General features: G+C 45.3%; 1 protein-coding gene across 3 annotated transcripts in view; it reads left to right on the top strand.

The window, feature by feature from the left end:
* The window catches only part of Atf1 (activating transcription factor 1), a 35838-nt gene that overhangs the window by 1685 nt on the left and 12141 nt on the right, over positions 1 to 22012 (top strand). For 2 of the 3 annotated variants that reach the window (XM_052161101.1, XM_052161100.1), the window contains exons 2-3: positions 4974 to 5072; positions 14389 to 14489. In XM_052161101.1, coding sequence (XP_052017061.1) covers positions 4980 to 5072; positions 14389 to 14489 — 194 coding nt within the window. In that variant the 5' untranslated portion in view covers positions 4974 to 4979. Of the gene's footprint in view, positions 1 to 4973; positions 5073 to 14388; positions 14490 to 22012 lie in introns of those variants that run through there. The other variant, XM_052161102.1, reaches the window with a different exon arrangement.

Below are 22012 nucleotides of genomic sequence, written 5' to 3'. Positions count from 1 at the left end.
CTCCCAGAGTGCTGGGATTACAGGCGTGCGCCACCACCTACCGGCAAGGCCACAAGTTTTCAAGGCCTCTTAAGGTCTGAGGCCATAGATATGGAAGGTATCTTTGTAAAAGTGGTCTCAGCTGTGATAAGAGTTTGTATTTATTCTGTTTGTTAACAGAATGCATTTACCCTAAAGATTTTGTTATCAATACATATTTTGTTTAAAATGCTAGTCGTCCCTTCCCCCTCCCTACAACATAAAATTACAGTGTTCTCTCCATTAGAGGTAGCTAAGCAGGGCAGTGTTTGCCCAGCACACCTTAGACGTAGCATTTGGAAACCAAACAGGAAACTCTGGGTGCCTAACGTTAAATGTGACAGCTTGTAAATAGTTTAGTTCTCCCTGATTGTTTGCTCTGATGGGACTGCAACGGTGCATATCAGCAGTAGATGGTAGTCAAGTCAAAACCCCAAAATTCTGCATGATATATATCACTGAGCTTGAGTTGTCAATCGCTGCAAGTTGCCCCGTGCCTTAGATGTCTACAGCTGGGTCTTAGCATCTCTGAGGAGATCTCCTTAGCCGTTATCTCATCCATTTTAGACACAGCAGAGTAAAGAACGAGGTTTTGTTCACAGGGTTAAATGGGAAGGCATTGGTGCAGTGTAGGAAGGGATGTGCCGGTTGGCTTTCTAGGGCTTATGTGCTGGTGGAAAGACAAGACCTTACAGTACTGCAGTGAGTGCTGAGAACTCTTCTGTGTGCAGTCAGCTTCTAGTCCAGCCTAGGGAGGCCATCAGGTGGGTTTGCCTGGAAGAATACATCGCAGAAGCAAGCCTCACAGGGAGGAAGACTGTAGCGTGTATGAAAGCTTCGTATGAGAAGAAGCCAGGCACATAGAGGATCTGAAAGAGAGTACCTTGTGACTACTAGTTGTGGAAAGGAGGAGTAGGGGTGCCCTGTCGCCAAGCTTGCACTGCTCAACATCTTTTTTTTCTTTTATCTTTTAAAAGTTTATTTTATGTATATGAGTACACTGTAGCTGTCTTCAGACACACCAGAAGAGAGCATCAGATCCCATTGCAGATGGTTGTGAGCCACCATGTGGTTGCTGGGAATTGAACTCAGGACCTTCAGAAGTGCAGTTGGTGCTGTTAACTGCTGAGCCATCTCCAGCCCCTCAACATTTTCATGGAAGGAAACTAAGACCCCTTTTCCTCCCTCACCAGCTGAGAAGTCTGCACTGGATATTTACTGTCCACTCCTGACTGCCTCTGCCTTAGCCTTGAGCTGCCAGAGGCAGGCCGGCTAGTATGCACAGCTGCTGTTGGTGATACAGAGAGGGTGTGGCAGGTGAGCTACACGTATTAGATAAGATCTGAGCCTGGCCTAGTGGCATACGCCTTTAATCCCAGCTCAAGAGGAAGGCGCTAAAGATCAAACCAATCACCCAACCCAAATCCATAAAGAAAAAGAAAAGAAAACCAAAACCACAGGACTTGGAATTGCTGGGCCTGGCGGTCTAATGCAAGAGAACAGGGCTCTGGTGGTGGACACAGCCTGGCTTTAGGTTTTTTTCATCCTAATATTAGATCTGAAGTAAATCCAGTTTCTTTGGGTCTCCACAGTATCACCACAAAAACAAAAACAAATTTCTTCTGTTGATATTTCACTCGGAAAGTTGCTTTCTTTGCGGGAGTTATTAAGCTACATCCCTTGGGCTAGGGATGTAGCTTAGATAGTTGCCTCCACTGCTGAGGGCCTGGGTGTGGTGGCAGGCTCTGCTTACTGGAGGCGGGTGGAGTTTGGAGAGTCAAGTTCAAGAAAGTCAGAGAGTCATGCTCTGCTATAGCGCAGGTTTTGAGGCCAACCTGGGCTATAGGAGACCCTGTCTCAGGCGGGCAGGGCCTTGCCTGCTGTGTGGCAGCCACCCACAGCCTGCTGGCTTCTCAGAGGCCAGCCTCTCTGTGATGCATTTGGGCCGCATTTCATTGCCTTCCTGATTCTGCCCATCATGTCATGACAGCTGCTACTTGAAACTTAATTGTTTTTTGTTGATAATGTACACATGTAGTCTATTGTGTTTTAAAAGGTATCTGTTTGAAAAGCAGACTTCAGTCAAGCTTGGTGGAACACACCTATTGCTTTGCCTTAGCACTCAGGAGGTAGAAGCAGAAGGATTACTTCTTAGCCAGCCTGGGCTTTAAGATCCTGTTTAAAAAACAAAACAACAAAAAACTCAGCCAGATTTAAAATTGTAGGAATAAAAGGTGAAGAAACAGTATATTTACTGAGGATGGAGAGAGTGGCTGCTCTTCAGAGGAGCTGGGTTCAATTCCCAGCATTCTCTTGGCAGCTCACAACTGCCTGTAAATCCAGTTCTCGGGGAATCCTATACCCCCACATACACACACATGCAGGCAAAACACCAATGCTTATAAAATCTTTTTTAAAGTGTATTTGCAGTTGATAATGTCAGTGAAACAGAACAGGTACTGTTTGTTGGTTACAGTGAGAAAAAAGTGTTTGGTTGACTGATTTTTGTTTTGTTTGTTTCTGTTTTTTGAGACAGGGTTTCTCTGTGTAGCTCTGGCTGCCCTGGAACTCTCTCTGTAGACAGGTTGGCCTTGAACTCAGAAATCCAGTGCCCTTGAGACATGCACCCCTGTCACCGCCTCCTGGCTTTGATTCTTTTAAAAAATTACAACATTTTATGTATGAGTGTGTTGCCTGCATGTATGTTTTATGTCACTGTTTGTTTATTTGGATTTTTGGTTTTTTTCAAGACAGGGTTTCTCTGTTCAGCCCTGGCTGTCCTGGAACTCACTCTGTAGACCAGGCTGGCCTCCAACTCAGAAATCCGCCTGCCTCTGCCTCCCAGAGTGCTGGGATTACAGGCGAGCACCACCGCCCGGCAACTGTTTGTTGAGATGGGTGCTTGCTGTGGACCCTGGCTGGCCTGGAACTCTTTGTGTGGACCTGGGAGCCTCAAACTAGAGATCTGCTTGCCCTGGCCTCCCGAGTGCTGGGATTAAAGGTGTGCACCGCTGTGCTTGGTCTTTTTTCTTTAAAAAGGTATTTTTATCTTATGTATATACATGTTTTGCCTTCAGGTGTGCCTGTATGCTGTGTGTTCCTTTGGAAGCCAGAGAGGCATCGGATCCCTTAGGACTAGAGTTGTATATGGTTGTAAGCCAATATATAAATGCTGGAAAATCAAACCCAAGTCTTCTCAAAGAGCAGCCAGTGTTCTCAACCCATTAAGCCATCTCTCTAGCTTGCAATTAAGAATTCTTAACTTGCCAGGGGTGGTGGTGCATGCCTGTAATCCGAGCACTTGGGAGGCAGAAGCAGGCGGATTTCTAAGTCTGGTCTAGCCAGCCTGGTCTACAGAGTGATTTCCAGGGCAGCCAGGACTATACAGAGAAACCCTGTCTTGAAAAAAAAAACAAAAAAAAAAAAAAAAAAGTTTAAGTTATCCAGCAGGGGTAGCACACACCTTTGATCCCAGCACTCTGGGAGGCAGAGGCTGTTGCATCTCTGAGTTCAAGCCCCAGCCTGGTCTACAGAGTTGAGTTCCAAAACAACCAGGGCTATGCAGAGAAACCCTGTTTCCAAAAACAAAACAAAACAAATCCCAATTTTTTTGCTTCCTGGCATGTTTTTAGTGTTGGAGAAAAAGGGCTAATGTCATTAATCAGTGGGGAGAAAGCCAAAGCCACCTTGTTCTTATTAGAATGCTTACTACGAAAACAGAAAAAAACAGCAAGTGCTGGCAGGGATGGGAGGGACGGTAGCTAGAATTCTAGTGCGCTGCTAGGAACATGAACCCCGTCGGATGCCATTAAAATCAGTACCTCAGGTGCACAACAGTATAACCGGATGAGCAGCAGTTCTCTTGGCTACACATACAAAGAAAATGGAGAACAAGCTCCTTTTTCTTTGTTCTTTCAAGGCAGGGTCTCAAATATATCCCTAGCTGTCCTGGAACTTACAGCACTTTTTCAACCTAGCAGTTGAATGACCCTTTCACGGGGTCCAAAATCGGATATCCTGCATGGCCAGATATTTTATGTTATGATTTATAACAGCAAAATTTTATCTATAAAGTAGCAAAAAAAATTTTTATGCTTAGGGGGTCACTACAACATGAGAGATGTATTAAAGGGTTACATCATTAGGAAGGTTTAGAACCACACAGATATAAAAGATGTACCTTTTCCACCGTGCCTGGCAAAGCAGATCTTTAAGAGATAATTGTTATCCATGTTTATAGTTCAACTACTCACAGCAGTCTGAGAATGACAGGAGACTGAAGCAACCCAAATATTTGTCAGTAGATGGGGTAAACAATGTGCAAGTACATTCCAGGGAGTGTTATTCAGACTTAAAGCCATGGAAACCTTGACAGGAGCTGTGGTTGAATTGGGCTCCTTTCAAGTGAGGTTAGGCAGCCACAGAAAGGCTCACTGATATACCTCGTGGGCATATCTAGAGTAGTCACATTAGGAACAGGAGCTGCTGGGGTTCCTGGAGGAAAAGGACAGTTACTACTGGAGGTAGAAAAGTCTGGAAGTTGGTTATTCAAGTGTGAAAGTAGTCAACACAACTGAACTGTACTTTGAAAAATGGTAAGATAAGCCAGGCGTGATGACACATTCCTTTAATTCCTGCACTGGGGAGGAAGAAGCTGGTGTATCTCTGTTCAAGAACAGCTGGTCTTCAAAGTGAGTTCAGGAGACCCAAGTATAGATAGATCCTGTCTCAAAAAATTCCAAATATGGGAAGCTCTATAGTAGCAGTCACGTTTTATATCAACTGGCACTTTTTATTTGCTGGTTTGTTTTTGTTTTCTTTAGTTTTCGAGATAGGGTTTCTCTGTAGACCAGGCTGGCCTCAAACTCACCAAGATCTGAATGCTGAGATTAAAGTCATGCACCACCACTGCCCAGCTACAACTGGCTTTTTTAACTGGCTTTTTTTCTTTTCAGTTGATTATGGAAGATTCCCACAAGAGTAACACATCAGAGACTGCCTCTCAGCCTGGTTCAACAGTTCCGGGAACTCACATTTCTCAGATAGTACAACAGGTAAAGCAAGAACTAGCAGAGTACTGAGCTAGCTATGGGTGCTCACAAATTAATTTTCAGCTTAATCGACAGGTATGCATGTTCAGACTGAAAATGCCAACTTACCAATATAAATTTTAACATAAAATAATGGGGCAGCTTCTGGCTTCAACCTAGTACGTAGAGAGCTGGAAAGATCTTGCTCCTACCTCAAACAAGAGTAAGTTAGACACTCTACAGGTCACTGACCTTTGAGACCCACAGAAATTCAGTGTGGATATGACTCACCTGTGGATGTCACACCAAGAAGAAAGAACAAGTCAGCTAGCTGCATTGAAGACATAGCCCAGGCTAGCCTCAAACTCACTGTGTAGTGAAGGGTGGCCTTAATTAAACTCCTCATCTTTTTACTTTTGAGGCACCTGCCGGGATTGCAGGCTTATGCCATTGTATATAGCTATCCAGTTTAAAGTTACTTATCTTTTGGGGTGTGGGTATGTGGGCGCCATGACATACAACTTGGGATAGATAGCACGAATGAACGATGATAGTTGAAGAAAGAATCAGTAAACGTGAAGGTAGGCTAGTGGAAAATGGAAAACAGAAAGGGAAAAGGACCAAAGCAGATCCAAGCATCTGGGAACTGTTCTGATGTGTGGGTGAGGCTCCTGAGGTGTGGGCTCCTTCTGCAGTGAGATAACACATCTGACTTTTGATTTGACCATTCATATGTAAGTCCTCTCTGCTTTCTCATCTGGGCTTTTGGTGCTGTTGATAATGTTGGCTGACTTTTCTAAATCCAGGAAGGCTGTGTGATGCACCACATGGAGAAAATACACGTGTCAGATAATAGAAATGAGCTATAATGCTATTTACTGCCAGTCAGCGACAATGAATTAACTATATGTCAAAGAGGTATCTTAAATCTTAAAACCAGGTAGTATACCTACCAATGGATATACTCGGAAGACAACGTATTTCCCTAGGAGCAGTGGTTTATTGTGGAGGTGCCCGTGAGGTATATCTTTTTTTTTTTTTTTTTTTTTTTGATTTTGTAGCCTTGGCTGTCCTGGAACTCTGTAGAGCAGGCTGGCCTTGAACTCAGAAATCCGCCTGCCTCTGCCTCCCAGGGTGCTGGGATTATAGGCGTGCACCGCCACTGCCCGGTTAAGAACAGTCTTTTTTTTTTTTTTAAAGATTTATTTATTTTATGTATATGAATGCACTGTAGCTGTACAGATGATTGTGAGCCACCATGTGGTTGCTGGGACCTGAACTCCGGGCCTTTGGAAGAGCAATCACTGTTCTTACCCGCTGAGCCATCTCTCCAGCCCACCCGTGAGGTAAAGAGGACATTGGATCTGTAGTTACAGGTCTTTGGGAGCTGCCATATAGGTGCTAGACAGAACTTAAATCCCCTAAAAGAATAGTGATCACTTTTAATCTCCGACCCCAAATGGCTTTGAGACATTTGCTTTTTGGTATTTATTTATTCTGTGGTGGGGCCGGGTACACTGCCTGAGCACAGCTGTGGAGATCAGAGGGCAGCTTCTGGAAGTTGTTCTCTTCCTGTCATGTGGGTCCTAAGGATCAAATTCTGGTCATCAGTCTTGGTGGCACATGCTTTTACCTGGGGACTACCCCACTGACTTTCCTCAAGGAGTTCTACTCACAAAAGGAGCTAAGAATGACTTATCTGAGGTGGTTTTAGCTTATAGAGTTGCTTATTCACCACCACCCCTTTCCCTTTTCCCTTCCTTTCTCCTCTGCTTCCCTTTTCCTAGTGATTGATCCCAGGGCTCATGTTGTTGGGCAGGCGCTTGACCACTGAGCTATATCTTTAGCCTGGGACGTTTTTGTTCCAACAGATGTGCTAGCAAGTAAGTGCAAGCAGTCAAAGAGTGAATCTTCCTTTTTCCAATGTCCTTACGTAGGCCTCCAGTGTGGCCCAGATTAAAGATGGATTTGGAATGTGCTTAGTCCCAGGCTGCCCTTGAACTCAGTATAGAGATCTGCGTGCCTCAGTGTCTTGGGATTAAAGATTAGAGGAAGGTCTCACATCTCTGGATCTGCAGTTGCAGGTGGCTGGGTGATGCCCGCAGTGGGTGCTGGCAGCCAGCATTGGGTGGTCTGTGCTCACAGGTAGTGTTCTTAACCTTTGAGCTGTCAGTCTATCTGCCCACCGCAACCTCCATGTTTTTAATAACCATCCTTTGGAGAGCTCCATGGTCTCACTCAGAAAACAAGCCACAGTAATGCTGCACTCACCCACTCTTTAAAGATAAATGTCTTTAAAATCAGCTGAAGCCATCCGAGCTATAACACTAAAAGCCGTAGAAGAAAAGATGCTAAGGAATAACAAATGCCTGGTCTTCAGTGAACTATCAGGTTAAAGTTGTGAGAGAAAAAAGGTGAAGTGAAGGAGACAGGCAGAGAGGGAAATGAAAGGAGACAGGGCCATGCAGAGGGGTATGAGAAAGCCACAGCACTGTAAGGAAGCATGTGGAACTGGAGGGCTGGCTCAGGCTGGCTGCTCAGAGGACCCAGGTTCATTTCGACCAATTCTAGTGGGAGTTGAGGATCTTATGCCTCCTAGCTTCTCTGGGCACAGACTCGATGCGTGTACATCCATGTTATGGCTGGTCCATTGCTGCCATAATATTCTTAGTAAAACAGGTGTCAGAGAGTGGGCAGTGGTGCCACACACCTTTTTTGTTTGTTTGTGGGGTTTTGTTTTTGTTTTTGTTTTTAGAGACAGGGTTTCTCTGGTGTCCTGGAACTCACTCTGTAGATCAGGCTGGCCTGGAACTTAGAAATCCGCCTGCCTCTGCCTCCCAAGTGCTGGGATTAAAGGATTAAAGGCGTACACCACCACCGCCCAGCTGGTGACCCACACCCTTAATCCCAGTGCTCAGGTGGCAGAGGCAGGAGGATCTCTGAATTTGAGGACAGCCAGGGCTACACAGAGAAACCCTGTCTGTGGGGTCAAGATCTGAGAACTGTGTTCATGTTGGCAACCTTCACAAGCGATGCTGACTGCACTGGGGTCTTGATTCTCCGCTGGCAGGAGGCATCAGCAGGTTCCAGGGTCGCAGCCGCTCTTCCTCAGTTCTCACCTCCTCCACAGTCTCCCTCTTCCTGTTTCCGCCACGTGGGCTTCCTAACCCCTTGTGTTTACTGCTGTCCTTTTGTTCTTTAGCTCTAAAAATTCTTCCTTATCTTTTAACTCTCCAATCCTTTATCATTTATTTGTTAATGTCTACATAGTGATTATTTGGATTTCAAATCTGTATTTTAAGCTTTACCTGTCTGACTTGGGAAGACATTCCATTATCTAACATCCTAAATGCTGTTGATTTTCTTTGTGTATATGGGTGTTTCCCCTGCGTGTGTGCCTGCTGCCCCCTCGCTCTAATTCCCAGCTTTCCTGTAACCAGTAGTCTGTGTGTGACTGAGGCCTGTGTGCTCTTCCCTGGCTACTGTGCACATCCACACACTGGTGTCCTCCCTGGTCAGCTCACATTTGGGTAGTTGTGTTGGTAAGACAGTGTGTGTGGCTTCTGAGGTTATCAGGAGAAAATCTCAGCAAACATCTGATCACCTGGCTCTTAAATTTTCTCTGCCCCCTCTTCTGCGATGTTCCCTGAGCCTTAGGTGTGGGAGTGTTTTCATTGGGACTGGGCTCTACAACTCTACACTTTGATAGATTGTAGTTTTCTACAGTGGTCTCTGTCTATCGTGAAGCAGTGTTTCCTTGATGGGGGTGGAGATTACTTACCTGTGGGTGTAAAGGACACATGTTTATAGATTGTTGTTAGGGATTATGCTAGTTTGGTAAGTTAGTGGTTATGGATTTTCCTCCAGTAACCATAACTTCCTAGCACTGAGTAGTTAGCTAGGTTTTCAGTATCATGCATGGTTTTCTCTTGTTGAGTCGGTCTTAGTCAAATTAGAGAGCTGTTGGTTATGATGAGTGTGCCACTACTGCAGCCTTACGGGGCCCTTGATGTGGTCACAGCCGTCTTTGCTGGGCAGGACTGCTGGTTGCTTTCCTCCTTTGGAAGCTCGCAGCGTGGTGCCTTCTGGATAAAAGCTAAACTTCAGGGATGGGCTTCCATGTCAGATGCAGTCTGAGGCCTCATTTTTAAAGTTCATGGTGTCTTCAGCCATTGAGACTGGCCGGGGTTGGGTAGGGGTGACCAAGGGCAGTAGGCTCTGTGTTTTGGGAGACTTGGACAGCTCTGGCCAACAACTCAAAAGAGGGCTTGTTTGTTTGTTGGTTTTGCTTTGGGACAAGGTTCTCTGTGTAGCCCTGGCTGTCCTGGAACTGGCTTTGTAAACTAGGCTGGCCTTGAACTCAGACATCCGCCTGCTTCTGCCTCTCCAGTGCTGGGATTACATATACACACACACACACACATGTCTGGTATTGGGGTTTTGTTTGTTACATGATCTTTAGGTATCAGAGAGAGCACTGTCAGCCCAGATGAGAAAAATACATTTAAAAAAAATATATATATATATATTTATGCACAGAACCACTCGTATGTTTTTTGGTTTTTCCTTGGTAAATAGTATGACTCCTTGGGACTCTTTCAGGCACCCTTGCTGTTATTTTACCCACCTCCTTCCTTCTGTATTTGCCTCCTTCTCCCTTTAAAAGAAAGCCCACAGTAATTATGTTACTGAAATCCAATACCTGCCTTTGTCTGACTGATACCCAAAGAGAGTAGAAGGTTTTACTCTCGGGATTTACCCTTAATGAAAGGAGGGCACCTCACCTCAGGACTGTGTTCTTGGCACTTATTTGCCCCAGAGGGACAGAAGGCAGGGAACAAAGGCAGGGCAAGGGGAAGGAAAAGGCTGAGGTCCACAGGCAAATGGCGGTTTATAAAGGTAAAGGGGGAAACACTATGTCAGGAAGAAGTGGTTAATTTTGTTTGGACATGTTAGAGTAGCCATAGGGAGCTTTTGATTGCTGGACTTTGAATACTTTGATAACTGGACCTTGGTGACAAGCTTTTGGAATGTAATCTTCAGTTCAACAGGGCAGAGGGAATGGGGGAAGGGCTAGGCTTGCCAGAGCCATATTTGTCATGCTCAGACTGGTTAGAGCCTTTCATTTAAGTTTATACATTTCTCATATGATGTTGTCCCTAAATGTCTTTTAGGTCCTGACCCAGGTTACACTTTTTTTTTAAAGTTTGCCATTTAGGTAGATGGGAGATTTACACAATAAACACACTGCCAAAATTCATTCATTCATTCTTGCCTTTGTTGCTGGTTTTTGAGACAGGGTTTCTCTGTGTAGCCTTGGCTGTCCAGCCTTACCTAGAATTATTTCAGAACACCCATTTTGGTTTTTTTTAAATAATTGTTACATGGGGTCAGCTTGCCCATTTGGCAGAAGTATGCTTTTCTCAAGAAAAGAACTAGGAAATTTATGGTGGCCAGGACTTTAGATTGGTTGTGATCTGTGTTGCTTTTGAGCTGAGAGGCAGGTTCTTTGGGGATGGGCCTAATGGTTGGTCAGTCCCAGTGAGCAAACCTAGATCAGAGCCTGCGTCTCTCTGGGCTTGGTTAGCATACTTAATACTCATCGATGCAGTATTTTGGAGACAGTGGCTCAGTTCCTGTGTGTGTGTGTGTGTGTCCTGTGGTTTTAGCATCTCTCAGGAAGTCTTTTGTGGCATCAGCTCTCCTCTACATCAAGTGTAAATGTGGAATCAGTGTGACAGTAGCAGGCTCCCTTCTAGGGCTGATTCTGCTGCTGATTCTTCTGCTTCTTATTCTTGTGCTTTGTTGTCTACTGGCCATTATACTTTCAAAACAGCTGTTGGGAATTGTGTAGTTCCAGGGAGATAGCTGTATTTCTCGAAGCTGCTTACTATAGGGATAGGCTTAGAAAGAGTCTAGAACAACAGTTGTCATTGATTGCTCAAAACTGGGAGTTTGTTTCCTTGGCTGTGCCTTGGCCTGCTGTAGTCCTTGCATGCTCTCCCCATGACTGAAAACAGGATGCTTTCATTCTGCATCTCTCCTTCCCCACTAATGTTTTTTGAAACATTTTTTAAAGGTTTCCTTTTCAATTTTTAAGCAGGTGTCAGTGCCGTAAGTGAAACGTGTAGTGTAACTTTGTTTTGTTTTTTTGGATTTGGTTTTTTCAAGACAGGGTTTCTCTGTGTAGCCCTGGCTGTCCTGTAACTCACTCTGTAGACCAGGCTGGCCTTGAACTCAGAAATCCGCCTGCCTCTGCCTCCCAAGTGCTGGGGTTACAGGTGTGCGCCGCCACCACCCAGCTGTAGTGTAACTTTTTAACCTGTTGTTTGTGATTAGTTCTGGAGGTCTTAACTTTCTAACCCATCTAACCTGATCCAAGCTCAGTCTTCTGTAAGTCACCCCATGTGCAGACGTCAGCGAGCACCCTGAGAATGGGGGCTTGTGCCCTACTTGTTTATCCACCCTCTGGTTGCTGTAGTGTGGCACTGAGGAACAGGACATTAGACTCAGGCCAAGTGAGCCAGAGGAAAGGGGATGATAGAATTTCTGATATACTACAGTGAACTTAGAGGACACTGTGTGGGCCAACAGTTCATGCTTTAAAAGGTGAGAAATAAAAAGGTTTTGTAGGCAGGATGTCACAGTGCAGCTCAGACTGCCTTTGGACCTGAAATTGTGTGCAAGTTTGCTAGGTTTAGAGATTACAGGCCTACTAATGCCTGGCTAGAAAAGAAATGTAAGGGAAAGACCTCTTTATCCTGGTGGTACTTGCGTGAAAGAACCCTGACAGCATAGGAAGGTAGGTATCTCCCCTCGGTCTGAAGTTCAGACTGTGCCCATCTCCCCCTTACCAGTAGAGAGCTCGCTTCTCTGTTCTCTCAGTTTTACTTTCTGGATGCAAGGATGGTAGGGTGAGCCGCTGTTAGTCCAGGTGCTACAGCATCTCTTCCTCCTGAGCACAGTGACTGGCAGTGCTGTCAGAGAGAGGAATGTTTTGTTCTGTGTGTTTTGAACCAGAGGCTGGCTGTGTAGCTGAGGTGACTTGAAGCTCTTTGTGCTGAGTGACACAAGGCTGAGAGCAGCTGGGTTCTGTGTGACTGGTAGCACCTTCATATATTGAGAGTATTGAAAATTTCTCCTCCTTTGCTGGTGGTGTCATTATGGAGAAATATTTAGTGTCTTGACTTTAGAAATTATTTTCTTATGAGTTTAGTGAGCGAACCTGAAGCAAACCTAGAGAGGGACAGACTGGCTGAGGCTGGGGTTAGAGACGGAGCATAAGGCCTGCCTCAGAGCCTTTAATCCCAGCACTCAGGAAGCAGAGGCAGGTAGATCTCTGTGAGCTTGGGTCCTGTGTGGTCTGTGTAGTGAGTTCCTAGAGAGCCAGGCTATGTAAGGAGCCCAACCCTGCGGGGGAGACAGTAGGGAAGACGGAAACATCCTTCCATGCTGGGGTCATCAGCGTCACAGTCACCTGGGTGCCACTGGTTGCCATTAGTTGTAGATCTGCTGAGAGATAAGAGGGGTGACTCTGAGGGTTCTATGAACTCAGGAGACACTAGGGGTTGTTTTCTTTTTTGAGACAGGGTCTATTTAGCCCAGCCTGGCCTCAAATTGGTCTCCCAGCTTTCTGAGTTTTGGGGTCACAGGAATAACACCATAGGCCAGAATCACTCACTGAAGGGGATGAGGGAAGGTGAGACAGGCCCTGTGCAGGCCTGTTGCCTGCCAGATAGTCTGAGGGAGGCTTATAGACAGCAGACAAGGCACAATGTGAAGTCAGGTGTCATAATCCAGTTTTAGGGAAATGTTAGGTATTTTAGTTCATTTTAAGAGTTTAAAAATAGGGGCTGGAGAGATGGTTCAGCAGTTCTTTACTGACTGCTCTTCCAGAGAACTAGAGCTCAATTCCCAGCACCCGCATGGCAACTCACAGCTGTCTATAACTCCTATTCCAGGGGATCTAATACCCTCACACAGAATGCATGCAGTCAAAACATTGATTTCACATGAAATTTTTTTTTAAAAAGTTAAAAATAGGCTGGGTGCCAAGTGGTGGTGGCACTTGCCTGTAATCCCAGCACTCTGGGAGGCAGAGGCAGGTGGATTTCTGAGTTCGAGGCCAGCCTGGTCTACAGAGTGAATTCCAGGACAGCTGGGGCTATACAGAGAAACCCTGTCTCGAAACCCGCCCCCCCCCCCACACACACACACACACAAGGCTGGGTGGTGGTGGCTCACACCTTTAATGAAGCCCTCTGGAGGCAGAGGCAGAGGCAGGCACTCTGTGAGTTCCAGGACAGCCAGAGCTACACAGCGAAACCCTGTCTCAACTTAAAACTTGGCTTTAAAAGTTTAAGAATAGTTAATATTCACTTGTGTCTACCATGTAAAGTGTCTTACATACATTTGTTCACTGTGAGATAGTGCTGACTCCACCTGTCACCTCCACCCCCTAATCTCTGTCCTGTAGCAGCCTCTGACACAGCTGTTGCTCTTCCCATTGCCGCTACCGCTCTCCTGAGGCCACTTGTTTGCTTGGCTCGTGTCCTCTGGTCCCTTCTTACCAGTGTGGTAATGTGAAAGTGTTCATGACTTTAGGGCTCCCAAAAGCTTTGCCTTCTCCTCTGTACTTTCACTATTCTGAGTATAGGGTAGTGTGTGAGTGTCCGCACTGCATGCAAGTGTCTAGTGAGCCGGCGGCATCCGAGCCCCTGAATCTGCACAGTGAGTGTAGCAGCCTCTGATACAGAGTTGTCTTTCAACAAGTAGAATATTATCATTGGAAGGTTTACTTCTGTGTTTTATGTACATGACTGCTCTGTCTACATGTTCATCTGCACACCAGAAGGGCATTAGATCCCATTAAAAAATGGTTGTGAGCCACCATATGGTTGTTGGGAATTGAACTCTGAACTTCCAGAAGAGTAGCCAGTGTTCTTAACTGCTAAGCCATCTCTCCAGCCTCTAAATAATACCATTTTATTTATTTGAGATGTAAGCTTTGTTGTTTGCTCTGGTCTACTGTATTGTATATGCTTTTTGGTTTCTTGAGATAGGGTTTCTCTGCCCTGGAATTCACTTCGTAGACCAGGCTGGCTTCTAACTCAGATCTGCCTGCCTCTGTGTCCACAGTGCTGGGATTAAAGGTGTGCAGCACACCTTTTGTTGGTTTTGTTGTTTGTTGGTTTTTAAGTGTCTCATTACATGCTCCCGTTACCTCTTTGTTTTGAACCTCAGAAGTAATGTACAAGAGAGTAGGTGACAGAAGACAGATCATTCCTTTAAAAGTGAAAACTGGATTCTTCATTGTATTAAAATGCGCTCTGATTTTTAGGTGTCATCATTCTCAGAAAGTGAGGAGTCTCAGGACTCATCTGACAGTACAGGCTCCTCCCAGAAAGCTCACGGGGTCCTGGCCCGCCGCCCATCCTACAGGTCAGTACTGTTATCAGTGTGCTCACAGAGTTCTGAGAAGATGTGAAGCGGGCATGTGCGGGAGGTGAGGAAGCAGAGTGAGCTGAAGAGTGTAGACTTTAGTGGTAGTGTTGTTGAAACGGGGTCTTTCTGTGAAAACCCTGTTGTCCTAGAATTCAGAGAGCTCTGCATGCCTCTTCCCTAAGCTGGGATTAAAAGCCTGGGTCACCATGCCTGCTGATATAGAAATGTAAAAGCTGAACTTCAGGGCGTGGGACTCGAACTAGCTGTGTTTGCTGTCTTCTCAAGTCTGAGCCTTTGTCTAGGCCCTTGTGTCCTTCTGTACGCACTGACTAGAAGCCTCTGACCATTATGTATGTGTGTTTGCCTGCATGAGTTTGTGTGTGTCATGTGTATTCCAGAGGCTAGAAGACGGTCTTAGGTCCCCGGCAGCTGCAGTACAGGTGGTTGTGAGCTGCAGTGTGTGGGTAGATGCTGAGAACCCTAGTTGTCTGCTGCAACAATAACCACTGAGCTATCTCTGAGCCCCATTGCATTCCATTTTATTCAGATGCATGGCCATGTGTTATTTTCTGTGATGCCACATCTGGTAGGGTAACCAACCCTTAGTAAATGCCAAGTAATTGCTTATTCAGTGACTGGGGATCAAAGTAGTACAGTTGATTGATTAAAAAGCCTTTGGAATTGTCTATAAATTCCTATGGACAGGACTAAGGGTGTTTGGAGTGAGTGAACTTGTGACAGTTCTGTGATAGAATTGACCAGTCCTGGACCCACGTGTGGTAAGAAGACTCAGAATGATGACATGTGTGCTAAGGTTTTTGATGGAGTCAGAGCGGTCTGTAGAATAAATAGGACAGAACTGCTGGGCGTGAATCGAGGCAGCACCGACTTGATCTTGTGAATCTAGCAGGGCAGAGTGCTGATGCACAAGAGCTCTCTCACCTGAACAGCACACTCCAAGGTGAGTGAAGGAGAGAGAGGAAGTCTGGAGTGAGAATTTTGGTTTCTTTAAGAAACACAGAAATAAGAATGTACTTTTGTTTCACTCCCGGGTGTGGGCTGTGGGCTCTTGTGGACTGCCCACAGCATCTGATGTGATTTGCTGCCTGCAGATAGTTTCTTCAATTGTGTGATATTTGGAATTCTGGGAACTTTACAGAGGTATATAATGCTAGGGCCCCAGAGATGGAGGCTTGTTGGTTGTTGGTCTCAGTCATTCCTGGTTGTCGTTTGTTAAGTAGCCCATGTGTGAAGAAGAAATGAGGTATTCTGACGGCAAAGATCAAACCTGCCCCAGGACTCAATGGGTGCATCTAATAGGAAGTAGTCCGGTGATACTGTTACCCTTCCTGTCTCTTTTCCAGGATCTCTTTCCTCTCTATCCCATCTAGTGTTAGGGGGCTGAGAGGGGGGAAGAGAGAAGAACCCACAAAATTGTTGTGAGAAATATTAAAAAGACCAGTAAGTTCCTGGGCTGCAGCAGAATGTCCTCATCTCGGCAGACTCTGACCAGGAGACCCCTCCAAAACCCCTCCACCCAGCTGCTAAGTTCCCACTCCGCCAGCCCCATGCTTTAAATCTCCCACGGCCTTTGTGCTGCACATCTGGCAAAACCATGTTTAGCCGCTGTACCTTTTTTTTCTCTTGAAGGAAACCGCCACACAGACTTAGTTCAGAAACAGTGGTAACTCAATCTCTGGGTGCAACAACTAGAATCCTAGTCTTCTTGTAAGCCACAGAAGTTGGTACCAGGAGTGGTTCTAGAGGAGCAGAAGTATAAGGATGAATGTTTCAAAATTTTGGAGTTGGTTGGTTGATCCACCAGCACCTTCAACTACTGAAACTTCTCCAGATCCTCTCCCTCCTGGGAGCTCGGAGAATATTGAAGACCCGTGGATGAAACTATATCTCAAGCTTAAAGAAGCTAATGCCTTTGATTATCTTGATGCATTAGGTGATTCAGTGGTATACAATACTTTCTCCAAGTTGGGGAAAAAATCGGAAAATGATTTTGCTGGCTGGTTGCTCTTAGCATCTGGGGGGGCAGGGAACAATGAAGGAAAGCAAGGAGTTGTGTGATAAAAATCGGAACAGCTCCAGACTCAAGTAAACAATCTAAAGATTGCTAAGTGTGCCCTTGAAGAGAATCTACTCTCTAGCAGCCATAGAGCTCAAGTAGCAGAAAATCAAACTGAAGCCCTCATTATAAGGTTGGCTGAATTACAGCAAAAATATAAGTATCACCCTCAGAGGGTGTCAGCAGTTAAAGTAAGGGCATTAATTGGCAAAGAATGGGATCCTATAACTTGGGATGGGGATGTGTAGGAAGAGCCTGTTGAAATTGAGAATTTTGAATCTTCAGATTTTCAAGGATTTGCTCCTCCTGAAGAAGTAGTACCCTCAGCCCCACCCCTTGAAATAATGCCTTCTCCACCTGAGGAAATTAATCCCTCAGAACCTGATAAACCAGCAGTAACTTGTGCTGACAATACTGATGTTTCTCAGGGCCCACCAATAGTTTCTTCTAGACCTATAACCAGACTCAAGGCAAAGCAGGCCCCTAGAGGGGAGGTAGAAAATGTAGTCCATGAGGAAATACACTATACTACTAAGGAGCTTAATGAGTTTGCTAATTCATTCAAGCAGAAGTCTGGGGAATACGTGTAGGAATGGATTTTAAGGGTGTGGGATAATGGTGGAAGGAATATAAAACTAGAGCAGGCTGAGTTTATTGGCATGGGCCCTCTGAGTGGAGATTCTAAGTTTAATATGGAAGCTCGCACAGTTAAAAAAAAAAGGTGTCAAAAGTTTGTTTGATTGGTTGACTGAAGTATTTATCAAAAGATGGCCCATTCTGTGGGCACTCAGCCTCTTTCCCCAGCCATCCCAGTTATTGCCCAGTGGACACATGAACAAAGTGGCCATGTTGGCCGAGACGGAGGTTATGCTTGGGCTCAGCAACACAGACTTCCACTCACCAAGGCTGACCTGGCTACAGCTGCTGCTGAATGCCAGATCTGCCAACAGCAGAAACCAACACTGAGCCCCAGATATGGCACCATTCCTCGAGGTGACCAGCCAGCAACCTGGTGGCATGTTGACTATATTGGACCACTTCCCCCGTAGAAAGGACAGCGTTTTGTTCTTACTGGAGTAGATACTTATTCTGGTTATGGATTTGCCTTTCCTGCATGTAATGCTTCTGCTAAAACCACCATCGGTGGACTCAGAATGCCTTATCTATAGTCATGGTATTTCACACAGTATTGTTTCTGACCAAGGAACTCATTTCACAGCCAGAGAAGTGTGACAGTGGGCCCACGATTATGGAATTCACTGGTCTTACCATGTTTCCCATCATCCTGAAGCAACTGGTATGACAGAAAGATGGAATGGCCTTTTGAAGACACAGTTACAGCGCCAATTAGGGGGCAACAGCATGGAGGGCTGGGGCAGAGTTCTGCAGAAGGCAGTATATGCTTTGAATCAGCGTTCAATATATGGTACAGTTTCTCCCATAGCCAGGATCCATGGGTCCAGGAATCAAGGGGCGGAAAAGGGAATAGTTCCACTCACTATTACTCCTAGTGAACCTCTAGGAAAATTTTTGCTTCCTGTCCCCACAACTTTAGGTTCTGCTGGCCTAGAAGGTTTGGTTCCAGAGGGGGGAGTGCTCCTACCAGGAGCCACAACAAACATTCCATTGAACTGGAAGCTCAGACTTCCCCCTGGCCATTTTGGGATTCTAATGGCCTTAAACCAACAGGCTAAGAAAGGAATAACAGTGTTAGGAGGGGTGATAGATCCAGATTACCATGGGGAAATTGGATTGCCTCTCCACAATGGAGGTAAGCAGGATTATGTCTGGAGTGCAGGAGATCCCCTAGGGCATCACTTAGTACCACCATGTCCTGTGATTAAAGTCAATGGGAAACTACAACAGCCTAATCCAAGCAGGATGACAAAGGACACCGACCCATCAGGAATGAAGGTATGGGTCAATCCTCCAGGAAAAGAGCCAAGACCTGCTGAGGTGCTTGCCAAAGGTGAAGGAAATACAGAATGGGTAGCAGAGGAAGGTAGTTATAAATACCAGCTAAGGCCACGTAACCAGTTGCAGAAATGAGGATTATAAGTAATATGAATGCTTCTCTCTTATTTTGTTAAGGATATATTTGTCTTTCTTACAAGTCCTTTAACATTAATTGGTATTGAGACACTAAAAGAATGTTCCCAAGGGACATTGCCCCATTGTAAATTTACAAATGCGTTTGCAATTGTACGAGGAATAGTTATATCATGTTAGGCATATTCACAACCTTGTTATTGTTTCATGTGGACATGTGATATTATTTGTGTCAAGTTGACAAGGGGTGGATTGTAGTGGCTATTCCTGGTTGTCAACTTGACTATATCTGGAATGAACTACAATCTTGAATTGGAAGGCTTGCCTATGATCTAATCTGGATGCTCAGAGATATAAGTTTCTGACCTGGATCTTGGCATGGAGATCTTGAAGCATAGTGGCTATGAATTCCAAAAGATTAAGACAAGGAGATCTCTGAGTTCAAGATCATCTGGGATTAAAGGCATGGAGGCACACTTTAATCTGGGCCGTACCCTCTGCTGGAGACCTACAGCCTTTAATCTGGGCTATACCCTCTGCTGGAGATATATATATATAGACAGACATTAGAAGAAGGAAAACTTACTCTTCCTTGCCTGTTGCCTCGTGGGACTGAGCAACTGCTAGATCCTTGGACTTCCCATCCACAGCTGCTGCTGCCCATTGTTGGGGAGTTGGACTATAAACTGTAAGTCATCGACAAATATTCTGTGACTCTAGAGAATCCAAACTAATGCACCACATAAACTCTAAATCGTCCAGTGGCAATCCTGGTGGATCCACCATTGAAACCGGGATACACTAAGCAGCTACATCTTGCCCTCATGCTGTCCCTATCCGAAAAGCCTCTCTCTCCTGCATCCTCTCATTCTCCATCCAACCAGAAGTCCCGTCTATTTGCCTTAGTGATGGATTCCTTTGTTCACAAGGAGTCGCCTGAGGGCATGACTCATTCCTTGTTCCAGACAGCCTCTCCTGGGAAACAGTGGAATTAACGGAATTAACGTCAAAATACAACAGCACCAAGGCCATCCACAACACAAAGTAGCAAAACCACCAGCTACAGAAGTCTGTCAGTAAAAGGTGATCAGGAACTAGGTACTTGGAACTTGTACTTATTGAATCAACAGTGGACAGATGTGTTAACTTTGTGTAATTTTAAAAGGATTTGTTTTTATATTTTTAATTATGTGTAGGGCATGTGCATGAGAACAGTATCCACAGGCTGGAAGGGGGCATCACATGCCCTGGAGCTGGTGGTCATGAGTTGCCCAGCAAGGGTACTGAAAACACAGGTCCTCTGCCAAGGTGGCTTTAACCGCTTGGCCATCTCTGCACTGCAGTAACCAGCATCTTTAATGTCATTTTACTTGTTTTGTTTGTTTGAGGATGTGTAGCTCAGGCTGGGGTCAGGCTCATTGCAGTTGCCCTGCCCTAGCGGTCACCAATGCAGAGATTGTAGATCTGAGCCACCGCCCACCTGAGATAACCAGCTTTTAAATAGGAAGGATTGAGTTGGTTCTGTTTTACTGATTTTGATCCTTGTTTGGCTCCATTGGTTTTGTGCCTGTGTAAAAAGTCTATGGTCATCAGGAACGTGTGGCAGGATGAGAACCTCATAGTGCACTGGCAGCATCCCAGCACCCTACCTACAGGCCTTTCACAGTTACTTCATTCCCTACTTCTGGGCTCCCGCTGTCTCACCAAAGCACAAATTTACGATGGACCTTGATATAATTATCACATGGTGCTTCAGAAGACACCTCCCCAAAACAATTCTGTGTGTGTGTGCCTAAAGAATTCAACTGAAAACTATAAACGCTAAAAGAAATAATGTATTAGCTGACAGCAACAGATGTAATATAGCACCAGTAAGTCCCCAAAGAACCCAGATCATGAAATTAGCAGGGACTCTATGTTTAATTTAAATCAGGAAAGACACAAAGAGACCCTATCACTAGAACAGAAGACTGGGAGGACTTTGAAAATGAACAGACCTAGAAAGGTCAGTCCTTTACAACAGTTTAGATGGGACTGAAGACTAAACTAATTAAACTGCCCAGGATGAGCTCAAAGGTAAATGAAGGAAGGAGAGGGTTGAGAGGCGCGCCTCAACATGAGCTGTATCTGTCCACTGGCAGATACTCTGGGCTACTACTGTGTCCACAGCCCAGGTAAGTATTAGATCTTAAAAAGCTTCCAAAAGACAAAAGTTTTTTAGAAAGGAATGGCCGTTAATCTAACGATGTTTTGAACAGTACCATTAGACAGTAATGGACTGAAATCTACCTTTTGGCCTAGAGTTCTATATTTAGGAACGTACCCCAATTGTGGTTTGAATATGCTTGGCCCTATTAGCAGATGTGGCCTTGTTTGGTAGGTTGGCCTTGATAGAGGAAGTATGTCACTTTGGCGGTGGGCGTTGAGACCTTCCTCCCATCTTCCTGGAAGTCAGTCTTCCAGCTACCTTCAGAACAAGAAGTGGAACTCTCAGCCCATGCTGATAATGGACTGAACCTTTGAACCTGTAAGCAAGCCCTAGTTTAATGTTCTTATAAGAGTTGCCGTGGTCATGGTGTGCCTTCACAGCAGTGAAACCCTAACTAAGATACCAGTGGTTAATTTAAGTACTAAGACTTGCTGAGCATGTACAAGACCCTGGATTTGGTGTCCTACTTCCCCAAAAGATGAGTGTGTACTTGTTACTGATGGATTCTTACAACAATTAGAATGACTCATTTGGTGGCTTGATAACAAAATAGGGAACTGGGAACGTATGTCAAAGTAGACCATTTATCTATATGTGCAAGGCCCTGGGTTTGATCCCCGGTACCACAGAAGGGAAAGGCACACAACAGCTTAGGTGACAGCACTCTGTGGGCAGGGGGTTAATCTAAAGTATAAGTTGTAATGTTACCATCTGTTGATTCCTGGATGTAACACATAGATAGTTTTGATGTTTATGCTCTAAATGAGAATGGAATGAGCACTGCATTCTGGGATATGGTATACCTATGACTGTCAGAACACCTACAGGCTGATGGTTCTCTCCACGTGGCTCCCTGGGTCAAACTCCAATTGTCAGGCTTGGCAGCATGGGCCATCCAGCCACCCTGGCCTTGAACTCAGTCTTCCTGCCTCAGTTTTCCAAGTACTGCTTTAGAGGAGGCATGTGCTACCCAGACACCGCCTCTCTGCAGTTTTGTGGTAGCAGATCTGTCTGCTCTTGTCTCTGGGAATTGTGGCCTCTCTTCCACTATGGCTATAGTAATGGAAGTTGAAAAAACCCTTTGTTCTAAGTGAAAGACACTTCAGAACAGCCATCTTTCCTGCAGAGGAAGGATACTTTACAGCTGTACAAGCGCCTTGCACTTCAGGAGGTGCTCACTATTTT

Source organism: Apodemus sylvaticus, chromosome 17, assembly GCF_947179515.1.
Source record: "Apodemus sylvaticus chromosome 17, mApoSyl1.1, whole genome shotgun sequence".
Classification (NCBI taxonomy): Eukaryota; Metazoa; Chordata; class Mammalia; order Rodentia; family Muridae; genus Apodemus; species Apodemus sylvaticus.
The sequence above is the reverse complement of the archived record's forward strand: the minus strand, read 5'-3'. Positions and strand labels throughout refer to the sequence as shown.